The sequence below is a fragment of the Capricornis sumatraensis genome, chromosome 1 (genome assembly GCF_032405125.1).
Source record: "Capricornis sumatraensis isolate serow.1 chromosome 1, serow.2, whole genome shotgun sequence".
In the NCBI taxonomy this organism is placed as follows: Eukaryota; Metazoa; Chordata; class Mammalia; order Artiodactyla; family Bovidae; genus Capricornis; species Capricornis sumatraensis.
The window spans coordinates 222,835,678-222,850,718 of record NC_091069.1 but is presented as its reverse complement, the minus strand read 5'-3'; the positions used below and the strand labels follow the sequence as shown (position 1 = coordinate 222,850,718).

General features: G+C 38.9%; 2 protein-coding genes across 3 annotated transcripts in view; one reads left to right on the top strand and one right to left on the bottom strand.

The window, feature by feature from the left end:
- The window catches only part of MED12L (mediator complex subunit 12L), a 353,727-nt gene that overhangs the window by 257,875 nt on the left and 80,811 nt on the right, over window positions 1-15,041 (top strand). The gene's annotated exons all lie outside the window — the stretch shown is intronic.
- P2RY12 (purinergic receptor P2Y12) lies at window positions 5,098-6,117 on the bottom strand. The gene has a single exon (XM_068984833.1). The coding sequence runs from the start codon at window positions 6,115-6,117 to the stop codon at window positions 5,098-5,100; it is 1,020 nt and encodes a 339-aa protein (XP_068840934.1).

The window sequence follows — 15,041 nt, the reverse complement described above, 5'->3', positions numbered from 1 at the left end:
ACTCCAGGTGTTTCTAGACTTCCTACTTTTTCATTCCAGTCCCCTATAATGAAAAGGACATCTTTTTTGGGTGTTAGTTCTAAAAGGTCTTGTAGGTATTCATAGAACTGTTGAACTTCAGCATCTTCAGCATTATTGGTTGGGGCATAGGCTTGGATTACCGTGATATTGAATGGATTGCCTTGGAGACAAACAGAGATCATTCTGTTGTTTTTGAGACTGCATCCAAGTACTGCATTTTGGACCCTTTTGATGACCCAGATGGCTACTCCATTTCTTCTAAGGGATTCCTGCCTGCAGTAGTGGATTTAATGGTCATCTGCGTTAAATTCACCCATTCCAGTGCATTTTAGTTCACTGATTCCTAGGATGTCAACGTTCACTCTTGCCATCTCCTGTTTGATCACTTCCAATTTGCCTTGATTCATGGACCTAACATTCCAGGTTCCTATGCAGTATTGCTCTTACAGCATTGGACCTTGCTTCTATCACCAGTCACATCCACAACTGGGTATTGTTTTTGCTTTGGCTCCATCCCTTCATTCTTTCTGGAGTTATTTCTCCACTGATCTCCAGTAGCATATTGGGCACCTACTGACCTGGAGAGTTCCTCTTTCAGTATCCTATCTTTTTGCCTTTTCATACTGTTCATGGGGTTCTCAAGGCAAGAATACTGAAGTGGTTTGCCATTCCCTTCTCCAGTGGGCCACATTCTGTCAGACCTCTCCACCATAACCCACCTGTCTTGAGTGGCCGCACAGGGCATGGCTTAGTTTCATTGAGTTAGACAAGGCTGTGGTCCTAGTGTGATTAGATTGACTAGTTTTCTGTGATTATGGTTTCAGTGTGTCTGCCCTCTGATGCCCTCTTGCAACACCTACCGTCTTAACTTGGGTTTCTCTTGCTTTGGACGTGGGGTATGTCTTCACGGCCGCTCCAGCAAAGTTCAGCCACTGCTCCTTACCTTGGATGAGGTCACCCCTCCTGACCTTGACGCCACTCCTTTGACGTGGGATAGCTCCTCTCTGAGGCCTCACTTTTGCGTGGTCCGTCACTGCCATCATGCTTCTGCACAGTGAAAGTTAATCCTCCTTAAATATATGTACCAATGTGTGTGCAAATATGTATATGTGTGTATATATATATTTATATTTATTGACATATTGCATCTTTTTTTCATTCCATGTTAGTATATAAAGATTTACTAACAATTTTTATAAAAGGGTTATACTATATAAAGTTATCATAGTTTATATAAGCTGTTGCTTTTGGGCATTTACTTTTTTTCCCTCCAATTTTTCTCTATGAAAAACATGCTGGAGATCAAATACCACTCCATGTATTTTTATGTATTTATTCTAACATATATTTATAGAAAGTTTCCTAGAAGTGGGATTTCTGGATCAAAGGATATGCATTGATATGTTGAATGGTATTTTAAAAAGTTTTCCTGAAAGATTGTACTCATTTTTTGTCTCATCAAGTGGGATTATCCAACAAAATTGTTAAAAATCTTTTAAATCAATTCTAAATTTACAGGTGAAAAAAGTCATGTCATGTAAACATAAACTTGTTTATTAATGAGGGTGCATATCTTTTCATATTTTTAATATCTATTTGTATTTCTCTTGGGAATTGATTTCTTTTGCCCCTTTCCCATTTTTATTTATTTATGTTTTTAAAGTCAGGCTGTTTCTTTTATTGGCTTGTAAGTATATTTGCATATTTTGTTCCCACCAGCATCAATATAATCCCACTTTCCACTTTGAATGTTACCAGCCAGCCATTATGACCTAGATCAGCCAAAGGGACGTACATATGTTTTCAGTGCAAAGCTGCTGAAACACTGAGATGCATGAAGAGAGGGCTCTTTCTCTATACAGAGCATTTCTTTGAAGTTTTAGGGTTCCAGTGCAGGGCTGTCAGTCTTCTAAACAGCCAGGTAGTAAATATTTCTGTTTTGTGGCCCCTCAGTCTGTCACAACTACTCAGCCCTGTTGTTGTAGCAGGAAATCAGACATAGTAAACCGTGGGTGCGTGTGGCTGTGTGGTAATGAAACCTTACAGACAGTGAAATTTGAATGTCATACAACTTTGTGAAGTGTGAAGTTTTATTCTTCCAATTTTCCTCCTGCAAATATTTGAAAGTGTAAAAACCATTCTTAAATCACAGGTTGTATGAATCAGGTGCTGGGCTAGATTTGACTTGCAGGTTAAAATTTGTCACACCTGCTTTAGACTATTTATATAAGAAACCACTGGGAGAAAATGCCAGTAACCAGCATCATTAGGACTTCTTAGCCACTTTTATGGGCACGACTATGTTTTGTCTGTCTCATTTTCTGAATCTCTATCTACAAAATTTGATGTCTCTCTCTCTCTTTTTGAAGTTATTGTGAAATGAGAGATATAATGTGTATATTAAAATTCCTAAAGCTAGAGACAGTGACATGTTCTGTGTAAAATGAGTACTCCATAAATAGTGATCTCTTAATCTGTCTTGAATGGGTTCAGTTTGATATTTGATAAAGGAGTATATGCTTCTAATGTATTTGAATAAAAACTCTCAACTAAGTATGGTTTAGTATGATCAGTTTAACATAAAATTTTCATATTATGTATAATAACCTAGATAATTCCAAACATTGAACAAGTTTGTTTGTTTGTTTTGCAAAAGTGTTGTAACACCATTAGCTTTTCTGGTTATTTCTCTTATTGAAATCATCATCTCAGTGAATGCATTTAATCCCAAATGAAAGATTATTCAGGAAATCTCTGCCTGCCATGCAGTCTTCCGACACCTAGTGTGACCCTGGCAGCATGACGCGGCCAGCTCTAATCCGTGGCCAGCCTACCCTTGACTTGGCTAGATTGAGGAGTAGATCTGCCCTTTATATTTCCCATATTCAAAGTAAGGTAGTCAGATTTGTTGATCCTTGTTACTTTTCCAGCTCAAATATCCTGGTGTTCTTACAGAACGAGTTTGCTCATAGGACATTAGAGTGAATTGCATTGGTCTCTCTGGCAGAAACGGCTACTGCCTTTGCCTTAGCAGTAAGTCGAATATGCATCTTTTTTGATTTGTATCTCTGTGTTCATCTGCACTGACATCCAGTGCTCGCTTGCAGAAGTGCCAGAGAAGGAAATGTGGCTGCTTGCTTGAGAATAGTTACTGTCTAGAGAGTTAAATGAGCTCAGCTTTGTACTGAAATTTAACTTGGTAGAATAGAATCTATTATATTGGAATTCGGTGAACTTCCTTTTACTACAGCTAATCCCTTTTATTTCTTCTCACATTATATTTAGATATTGGTATCTCTGCTTTGTATTTGGGAATCACCTCTGAGGATCATAAATAATTGATAAATCATGTCCATTTCCAAGTGTGATGTGTGTTTTGTTTACATTAAAAAAAATACGGCTTGTGTGGAATCTCACAACATTATAAGTTTGACCTAATTTTTCATTTAGGTATGAACTAATTGGATTCCCTGGTGTTTCAGTGGTAGAGAACCTGCCTGCCAATGCAGGAGAAGCAAGTTTGATCCCTCAGTTGGAAAGATCCTCTGCAGAAGGAAAAGGCAACCTACTCCAGTATTTTTGCCTGGGAAATCCCATGGACAGAGGAGCCTGGTGTGCTTTAGTCCACGGGATTTTAAAGGGTCAGACATGACTTAGCAACTAGACAACAATGACAACAATGAACTAATTGACATGAGATGTCACCTTCAAAATAGATTTTGCCTAATCAGTTCAGTCGCTCAGTCGTGTCCGACTCTTTGCGACCCCATGAATCGCAGCACGCCAGGCCTCCCTGTCCATCACCAACTCCCGGAGTACACTCAGACTCACGTCCATCGAGTCAGTGATGCCATCCAGCCATCTCATCCTCTGTGGTCCCCTTCTCCTCCTGCCCCCAATCCCTCCCAGCATCAAAGTCTTTTCCAGTGAGTCAACTCTTCGCATGAGGTGGCCAAAGTACTGGAGTTTCAGCATGTAATAAAAAGTATAGTATTGGCGACTATCCTTTCTTAAATAGGTTCATTTGATATAGGAGTATAGAAAATATCAGTTATAGTATCTCATAACTTTGAACAAAGAAATTCCAACAAAGTATGTTTTAGAGTTTAATGTTATTTATTATATACACAAATGACAAAGAGGTAATTCCCAACATTTTCATCACTTTCCTGTTAATGTTCATACTGTTACCTGCATAATCTTGTTTTATTTGTTTTTCTCATAGGGGAAATGTTCATTAGCCCAAAACACAGGCAGTTTTTAGAAGCTAGATAATAGAGATCAGTATCAATGATGGTACTCTATTTACTAAAGTTATCAAAATATGAGTAAACCAGTTCCTGTGCTGTTAAAGAAATATTCATAAATTCCTGGTGTTTGAATGTTGTAAAATAACTCTGTTTTAATAACTTTGCTATTTCTGCTGTTTTTCTTGAGAAGGTAGTTTTACAACCTTTTAGTCTGATCAGTTACCATTTCAATTAGTTTAAATCCCTTACGTTTTTTCTCATAATTGGAAGTTCGTAGTGACTATTTTTACATGTCTCAATTACTTAAATTTTTATAAGGAATATCACATAGGTCAGCATTTGGTTAAGGGACTGCAATATTTACATATATATATATAAGCATGTATAAGTATATATACATATATTAGTATATAATAATTGGTGTGATTTTATCAGATTTATCATTCTTAGCTGATTATAATAAATTCATAGTAGGATTGCGATCAATGTATTTTTTTTAAATTACAGTATACATTATTATATGGTTACCCGTTTTGTCAAAACTCTACATATCATGACCTGTGTGTAGTTTTGCATGTGCGTGGTGATTGGATGCAGTTTGTTTTGCTACACAGCTACATGTTAGGTTACCTCTCTGCTTCTTAAGATTGCTTTCAGTGTTGGACAAAGAAATGAAAATTGCTTTCGTAGTCTTTTATTTATTACTTGTTTCAAGAGTTATTGTTGCTAACTCAGCTACTTCTTAGTCAGTGTTAATATTTTCCACATACTGCTTGCCTTTGGGGAGTTCTATGCACGAATAAACTGAAATGTTATCTCAGTTTATTTACATTGGTGTCTCCTCACTTGGGTCACTGCCATCCTGTCCTTTTTTCCTGTTGTCATGGGATGGAGATGATGCAGAATTGGAACATCTCAGCATACTCATCAAGGAATTTTTGAAGGATTTGCAAAGGAAAAAGTAGATGAATGGATCCAGGCATGCATTTAAGGACGTTAACCAGAGTGTGCTCTCTTTCACGTAGAACAGAGTATTCTCAGCAGCGCAGTCAAAGACGTCCCGGGTTTGACTCAGGGTGTAGGGAATTCGGGCAAAATGGAATGGAACAAAACATATAAAAAATACAGCAATGATAATGAAAACCTTGATGTTTACCTTTTTCTTGGGGACTTTTCCGGCGCCCCTTGTTCTCACATATGACTTGTACAGTTCTTTGGTAATGAGCGTATAGCATACGATGACAATTAGAAAATTAATCCAGAAAATGACTTGACAGACATAATTGACTATTTCATGCCAGACCAGACCAAACTCTGACTTCAGAAATGAGCATTTCTTCACAGTCTTGTCACTCGGCCTCCTGTTGGTCAGAATCATGTTAGGCAAGGAGATTAAGAACATGAACGCCCAGATGACAACCGAGAGAATCTTAGCCCCCAAGAGATTGTTGGGGTTGGCCGTCTTAAAGGGCCTGGTGGTCTTCTGGTAGCGATCAATAGTTATTAGTCCTAGGAATGAGATACTGATGTACATCGTGAAATAGAACACGACGGAGGTCACTTGGCACACAAAGGCCCTCAGAGGTCCTGTTCCCAGTTTAGTATCGCTGAGGATTTTGAATGGAAAAGTCAGAATCATGAGGAGGTCGGAAATGACTGTGTTCTTAAGGAAAATAATAAAGTTGGATTTGCTGCGGATTTGAAAGAAAATCCTCATTGCCAGGCTGTTTGTGATGAGTCCAGCAAAAAACAGGACAGTGTAGAGGAGTGGGAACAGCACCTGGGTAATCTTGTAGTCCCTGCCGCACTGGCTGCTGTTCCCAGCCACAGAGCTGAGGTTGTCCATGGCTCGTGTCTCTCTCTGCGACCTAGAGGGGGATGGAGGGAATGATCATTTTCAGGTCCCTGCTGTCTGATTTTGCCCTCATCGCTGTGGGTAACGTTTTTGGAGAGACTTCTCTAAAAATTGAGGTGCATGATCCTCACTGGGGCAGTTAGTAAAGAACAGAAAAGCCAAATCAAAATATTTCATAGTGGCAGATATTCTGTATGCACAGTGAATTAGTCTGACGAACATTTTATGAAGATGTAGTTGCTTTGTATTTCTTATTTTTTGAATGTTTGCCTCTTATAAAACATTTTTGATCTTAGGCAAAAGTGCGTATACATAAAACCTAGAAGAGAAATACTTAGGCTATGCTTTATTCTTCTCCAGTTTCATTTCCTTACCTTCTGACTTTGTTGTTTTAATTCATAGTCACTTTTCCTATAGCAATCCTTACTCCTGGACTTCATTTTCTCTAGTACCTTCAAAGGGTTCTGAGGAGAAATGACTGATAATTGCGTAGAGACTTTTAAAGTAAAAAGTGAAAAGTTTGTATCAAATCACTTGTATAAAATTTACTGTTAAATATAAAGCAGAAAACAAATTTTTCCCTTTATAATTGGAATGTATTTCTGCCTCTGTATTGCTCTGTCATCCATTCGAAAATCAGCCTCACAGAGTATTCTTTGCATGCAAATATTTTAACCCATGTGCATCTCTTTTCCAATTTTGCTTAGTAAATTTTAAGGTTTCATGTATGTTTTCTTGACTATCATTCAGGGAAGAAATTTTAAATGGTTAAAAAAAAAGGAGGAAATGATTTCTCTATGTAGTCATTAGATGGCATTCCTCAAAATACCCCAGGCATACTTTCTAGGTTTATAGAGTGTATAATGGTAACTAAAATAAAATACCAAGATCATGTCCTTGCCTGGATCCATAGGTTTTTATACCACAACAGGCAGCAATAAAGGAAATTAACACTTGACTTGAATATATTAATTTGAATACATTATTTGGTATCTAAGTTTTGAAATATAAAATGAAATTTGTAAAATTTGAATTTATCAAAAAACCAATGGAATTGATTGTAAAGAAAATATTATTCCTAAATAGAAGACATGGTGATATTAATGCACAGATACCTCCATAGCAAGAAAAAAAATTCTAAGTTCCCCCAGATGTCAATGGAATTCTTTTTCCATCCTTTTATTATTGAACGTTAAACAAATTAAGGTTTACGTCTTATACCTCCTCAGCAGTTTAACTTAAAAAAAAAAAAGACTAAATAAACCCTAGAATTTGATAGAAGATAACCAACTTAACCTTACTTGCAACTGCCATTTTTCTTTGTTTATGCCTTGATAGTTTTGGAAATTATACTTTGAGAATGCTCATTTTTCATAAACAGTTGCTTGTTTATCAAGTATTGTTGACAATGAAGAGCTTCAGCTCCCCCTAACTATAGCAAATCTGATTTTATACTCAAGATAAAATAAGTAAGACCATTTGACTATTTCTTCCATGTTCTGTATAATTTCTTTTCAGTGAAGAAGTTAATGGTTATCTCCGGCATCATTAATGCAGCTTGTATTTTAGTTTATATTCCATTTATGCACCCATATTGATACTGCTATTAAAGGTTTCCACCTTAAGAAAACTTGAAATAAAAAGTACACACACATCATAGTGCAAATACATATGCTTGTCAAATGCCTAGATATAAAATTACCTGGTTACTCTTGATCTGAAGGATTTGAATGTGTCCAGTAAGTGGTAGTTATTACAGGCTGTAGAGTGGCATCTGTTATTTTCCTTTTAATGTCTTAGTTTAGCTGCTCACACTCTTTATGATAGAGAATCTGCTGAGGTTTCATCAGTCAGGTCTTGAATGTTCTGGAGAGAAATAGGGGGAGAGAGGAAGAAGACTTCACAATCAGAAATTACCTTCAGATGCCGTGGACTCAGGGCTGTGCAGACACTGTATTTCCGTCTGGCCCGCTTTTAGGACTTCTGCTTTTATTTCCTTGGGAAATATGGGGCACGGTGGGTGAGAAGTCATCTTTTAAAAAGCAATTTAAAATCCTGTGGCTTTGTACTGAAACCTGCCATAGAGTTGATGCGTTGTGAGCTCTTTGGGTTATTTCCCATGCAAATGATAAGTCCAAGAGATCAAGCCTGGTGATGTCTGCTTCCTGGAGAAGGCTGCAGACTTGCTTTGTCAGATGGTTATTTACCTGAAAACATATTGTGCCCAACACTGGAGATCTATTGCCTTTTAACAGGTAATCACATTAACTTGTAATGTGTGCTCATTAGGGATGTTAGGTCTCTTGCTCTTTGTTTTTTTTCCTGGTTAATAATGTCATTATTTTAAATCTGTATTTGATCAGCTCTTTGTAGGCGATACAATTTCCTCCCATTATAAAACTGAAGACTGTAAAATTACATTAAGAAAGAAAAAAACAGTTGTATCCATTGCTAGGCTTATTATATAGGACTTTTATGCCTGTCTTGAGTAGAGTTTAAACAAATTTCTTTTGACTTTGCCTTTGTTTTTTGGGGAAATATGTCATTCAGTGAGGGCTTTCCAGGTGGCTCAGTGGTAAAGAATCTGCCTGTCAGGCAGGAGACATGGGTTCAATCCCTGAGTTGGGACGATTCCCTGGAGAAGGAAATAGCTACCCATTCCAGTATTCTTGCCTAGGAAGTCCTTACAGGCCATGGGGTTGCGAAGGAGTCGGACATGACTTAGTGACTTAACGACAACAATCATTCAGTGAAGAGACTCACTATCACCTTTATATAAATATTGTGGATACTCACACTTGTGTACACACTCACACACTGTTTCAAACTATAATGTCCTTCTGTTACCAGCAGATCCACTTGGGTAAGTGTCTTTGTTGTAAATATATCTTTTGGTTATTTATTTCTTCTGAGTTTTGAGTGTGTCTGTCTCAGTGTGGATTATATGATATTCACGGACGGTTTTAAAAGTATAGAACAGCAGCTCAGTGTCACCTGAGGAGTCATGAGAAATGCACTTTCCTGGGCACCATTCTAGCCCCGGTGGTCCAGCAACTCAGGGATGCAGCCCTCATCTGTAGTTGCCTCACCTGTAGTTTCCAGTATGAGTGATGCTCATATTCCTTAAGGGTTGAAGGCCACTGATTTAAACTAGCTGAGAATTTTGCTGGCATTATGGATTTGAAATCAAGCTATGGATTTGGGTAATTTCAGGTGTAAATGTCAGTCACGTCATGGTCCCCATCTGTTAGTCATTTAGACGTCGGCTTGATGATATACTCTTGGAAAATTAATTTATTTGTTGGTTTAGAGACAGATCATACTTCTTGAAAAAGCTTTTATGCCACATATGCTTCAGAATAATAATAGCCCACTTTGGGTTTCTTATATTGTCATCAGTTAACTATTCTGTGAAGTAGATAATCGTCTTATTTCTGTTCTCTGGATGAAAACAGAGGAGCAGAGCAGCGGAGTTAGAGACCCGATTTCAACTCGTGCCCTCTAGTTCTAGAGCCTGCACCTGTGACCACTGTGTGCAAAAGTCTTCCCCATCTTACTGTCTCCACAACCCTTCCCCCGCACTGAGGCCCACCAGTGAGAGGGAAGGCCATGAATGGGATGGCTATACTCCTTTTAGGAAAATAGGAGTCATACTTGCCTTTACACCAGATTGATTGTCAGCTTTACGGAATGTTTGTGAAGCGTTTCTAAGACCTTTGGATGAAACAAGGCTTGGGGGGTGATGTGGGCGAAATCCTGACTATTTTCAACAAATTAATATGCCACACAAAAGGAACATTATTTCAGTATACTTAACTCATTTATGTTTCCAGATTTCTATAGTGCTGTGACTAGGGAGTTGAGGGGTAAATGAAAGGCTCCAGATCTTGATCTAAATTAGCTTTATCTCTCCTCTGACTTTAACTCGCAACCACACCTGTCTGTGAACCTTCTCTGATAGTGTTTTGTCATTGGAAGATGACTGGAAAAGTGAACTAATTCTGTATACCCTAGGATTTTTATACATACATGGTTTAATTGGTTTCTTTTTTTTTTTTTTATCGAGTCTACTAAAGGTAGTCTGTTTATCCGAAAATACATATTTGCTTCAAATAGGATTACAGAGAATGGAGAGGGCCATGCCCTGAAGTGGTAGGAACCTGTGGTCCTTGTGAAACTGGGTTGGGGAGGAGATGAAGAGGTAATGATGCCCTTGGATTAGCTCTTAATGCTATTTTAGTTTTCTTGTCTTATGGTTTTAAAATGCAGTTGTGTTGACATTAGTGAACGTCTGATGGAGCACGTGCATTTTAAGGCAGTTCTCATGTCATCTGGTTTGGCTTTACCTGTTAGAATGTAGAAATTTAGGTTAGATATTATAAGATACGTTCAAAAAGTAAGGAGTATTGGGCATTGCGATGTTTAGCAAAAAAAAAAAAAAAAACAAAAAAAGTATACTATCTCTGGTGATCCAGTTATTTGTCATCCTTGTCTTGCATGTTTTGCTTGAAAGCATAGGAGTGGTATCTATAATTAATCCACTTGACAGCCATAATGCTCCTAGGATGCTCCGAGTTTGTTGGATAAAGGCCTCATTTTGGCCATACTGTTGACTATGAGCTATTATTGTACAAAGCTTTCTTTTAAATATCTAATTATAGGAGTCCCTGATTCTCTTGATTTAGAAAAAATTACTCCAGGTAATTACAAAAATTACTCCAGGTGTCATACTACTGAGAAGCTGCTGCTAATTTCCTTCTTCTTTAGCAAAGCCTCCCTGCAGTGTGCACACCCATTCTCCTCCACCAGCCCAAGGCTTATTCCTGCTGTAACACTGATTTGAATTTATTCTGTTCTATACAGAATAATATGGTCCATTGAATGCTTCAGCTGAAAGAAATAATGACTGGAGATGAAAGGAGAGTTCACAGCTCTAATCTCACCACCGTGGGCACATCCTTATGAACTCACACACAAGTTTTGGCAACATTTCTAGTCACTTACTTTAAAGAAATGAGGATGACTAACATCAGACCAGTTAATTCCGGTTTTCCCTTCTCAGAACATTTGGCTTAAGGAACATTTTTCAATTGCTATAGTATCAATGCAACAAGCCTTCCAGAGTTTTTGGATGTGTATCCTCCTAATTGCTCTTAAAATCAGTTAAGTCTTTGTGAGTTTGAGATATTATCTGAAGAAAGAAAACTGATTGATCAGGAGGATAAGATTTTCAGAACTCAGTTTATAGGGAGGTGACCTTCTTAACTCAAGGACAGCAGTGGGTAAGCGTGAAAGGGGATGGCTAGACTTCCATAGACTGTCCTATGGATTCTTTCTCCTGCCCAACAGATGTGTCCTTCAGGGTATCAACAAGAGAATAATCCTTTGATACTGATCTTTTGGGCTTCCCTGGTAGCTCAGACAGTAAAGAATCTGCCTGCAATGCAGGAGACATGCATTTGATCCCTAGGGCTGGAAAAAACCCCTGGAGAAGGGAATGGCTACCCACTCCAGTATTCTTGCCTGGAGAATTCCATGGGCAGAGGAGCCTGGAGGGCTCCAGTCCATGCAGTCTCAAAGAGTCGGATATGACTGAGCAACTAATACTCTCTTTGAGCTTTTACAGCCATGCAACTTCAGAGTGTTTTAATACTTAATTTAAAGAGCAGAACTTATCCGATACGTTTGGTAATATGTGGTCCATTTTCTGAGATTGACCTTATTCTCATGTGTATGTTGCTATTTGAAGGCTTGTACATTATCTACATGCACAAACAATGGATGTAAACGAATCTTGTAGGCTATTGAAAGATGGTTTGCTTTTAAAAACGTTGCCTTTCTTCTTTGAAAGCTAGTAACAGCTATCATGATTTCCCTAGAAAATGTGAAATGTCAGAAAAGCTGTCTTCATGCCCCATGTAGAGAGTGACCAGTGCTTTGGGCTTGTTTTCCCCCAGCTAGCTGCAGGCTTCTTTTTTTTTTTTTTTTTTATTTTTAAATTCCATCCCCTGACTCTTACCTCATGACTTTGCCTCTGGCCCATTCCCTGAGCATAATAGGGCCAGTGAACTGAAACAGCGTCTCACTTCTTCACCTCCAGATTTCCCTGTATTTTCACCAGTTTTCATTTCTGTCTGTGGTTAAGTAGAAAGATGTCCTCGTCTTTCTTCTGACGTTAATCCAGAGAAGAGGTCACTGTTGCCTGTCTCCTTTGTTAGTATGATCTGCCTTCCAATCCGGATTTCCTTCCTGGAGACTCACTTGAAACATAGCTTTGAAATGAGAGTATGTCATTGGCCATCCTAATAAAGTGACCACTTTCCTCTCAAGCTATTTTTCTTTACACTTAGCTGCTAGTAAGTGTGGGCTGCTTCCCTCACAGTCACCATTGCACCATCACTGTTACTCCAACCTCCTGTTTCCTCCTCTCTGCCCCTACCACTCTAGAGAAACTTCTCTTTAGAGGTTCACACGATTTTTTGTTTGTTTTTTAAGAAACAAGTCAGGGAAGCCAGCATCCAGTGTGAGTTCTTAACTGTTTTCAACACTGTTGATGGCCCCTGTTATTAACTGTTGCTTCCCTCACTTTTGTGACCTTGACTTCTTTGGTTACTTTTTAATTATGGAGACTGTATATCCATCATTTGATGATTTATTTATCCCCTTCACTGTCTCAGCATTCTTCCCTCCCAGACCCTTTCCAAAGAGAACATGGGGGATTTGAATCCCTTCTAGTGACATATTGCTTTTTTCCCTAAGCTGTCACTTCCACACTATACCTGCTGTCAAACCACCTACTAGACATTTGTAGTATGTTTCCACCCACCCCTTGAATTTCTCTCGCCTAATGGTGAATTCATGAGCTCCCTACCCGTATAACCTGCTCCTTTACCCACCAACAGATTATATCTAGTGTGTCCGTCTTGAAACTTCCCAATCCTTTCCTAACTTCTTTCAGGTACCTCTTGATTTTGCTTCTTATTTTTTATTTCTGCCATTAAGACCTAATTTATACCCTACAAACTTTTTTGGTCTTTCTCTCTGCCTCTCATTTCTCATCTTAAGTTTTTCAACACTTCGTTATCAAGCCAGCTTTTCCATAAAACCACGTTTTGTTCTTATCTTCACCCCTGCCCCATTCTTTTTGTTTTTTGGTTGATCTACTTAATTATTCCTTGTTTCATATATTTATCAAATATTAAGTGCCATTAAGGAGAATGCAAATGTGAATAAAATAGACCTGGGAGAATGCAAATGTGAATAAAATAGACCTGGGTTCTTCCTCACAAAGCAGACAGTCTAGTGGAGAAGACAGAGATTTAACAGATACTGAGAAAATAAGTGCTGTACACCGTGATAAATGCTCCAAAGTCTGTCCTCTCCACCCCTTCCCCTGTAGTGAGGGTTCTCACTAAACTCGGGTGACAGAAATGCTGTCATTGCACACAGCATTTCTACAAGTGCGGTTGAGGGTGTTGAGAGTATTTCAGGTGGCAAGAGGAGACCAGCAAAGGAAGGAAGTGCTCAGTGCCTTTGGGAAATACTGAGTAGTAATGTGGTTGTAGGGTGCTTACTGGGGGAGGTGCAATAATATGAATGGGCAGCAGGGGGTGCTGTATCTGATATGCCACTAAGCATTTTTACAGACATATCTCAGTTCTCACCCAAACCTTGTAATAAAGGAGGTGTTATCAGTTTTTAGGGGAAGAATCTGAGGCTCAAAAAGGCTCGTTATTCTGGACCATGGTGTTGGCAAGGGCATACTTTGGGTGCAGTCAAAGCCCTCTCTTACCCTGACCTTCGGCTGTTACTTGATCGGTGTGGAGCCATAGTACTCCATGTCCATAGAACACAGGGATCCTTCCTCTTCCCTGTTTGGGCCTCAAGCTCTGCAGATGCTGCTGGGATGACACTGAATCTGTACTCCTTAATCAGGGGACATGCATCCAAGCATTTTTTCAGGGTGCATATTACCTTGTCTTGCTGTAGGTAGGTACTCTCTAAACAGCTGTTGCTAACATCTTTCCATCACCCCTCACACTCAAGTTTGCATCCGAACCACTTGACAGGTAACTTAACTGAAAACAATCACCAGGGCACATGACTGGCATCTGAATTTTGTGCAGTTTCCTCATTGCCTTTCTGTTCCCTTTGTAGGGCTTATATTTACACATCCCACCAGACAAAAAGGAAGTATATCAGTAATGCTGTGGAGGAACAACAAAATCAGAGATTAGTGCAGTAGCTCAGGTCATAGAGCTATAGGAATCACTGTCTATGTTGACTTTATGCTGGGGTTAGGTCTGTCCGTTGAGACTTTGGAAGAGATTACGCAACTCAGGGTATTAAAGAACAGCTTCTAGAAAACACTGCTAGCTTTTTTTTTTTTTTAAAGAAGGGAAATTTGAGCACTTAAAATAACATTTGGGGCTGTGGTAGCAAGCTAGATTGGCAGATTATGCAAATGTATGTTTCTGATAAAATGTTATAAAGAAGGAAATGATGCCTTGAATGCAGGCAGGTGAGAGAAAGATAGAAGGACAAAAAGAGAATGAGAGAACAGTGACTGAAACTGGGAGGCAACAGGGTCTCACTTCTAGACTGCAGGGGCAAAATGCTGCTTGCGCAGAGCACACACACGAGTGTACTCCATGTTGAACATTGGTGTGCTTCAGGTCACAAGGACTCTGCTCTTTCTTGCAGCCACTGCTAATTTATATGCACAGAGTACAGTTTGTTTTTCCTGGGACAAATCTTTCCCTCACATGAGCTTCTTAGGGATAGATACTATTAGTGATAGTAAGTCAGGGAGGCCTGGCGTACTGCGATTCATGGGGTCGCAAAGAGTCGGACACGACTGAGCGACTGAACTATGAACTAAGTACCTCACACGAGTAAATATGGGCAAATGGTAA

Excerpts from the sequence above, each read along its gene's own strand:
- P2RY12 (XM_068984833.1), bottom strand. The coding sequence starts at position 6,117 with ATGGACAACCTCAGCTCTGTGGCTGGGAACAGCAGCCAGTGCGGCAGG.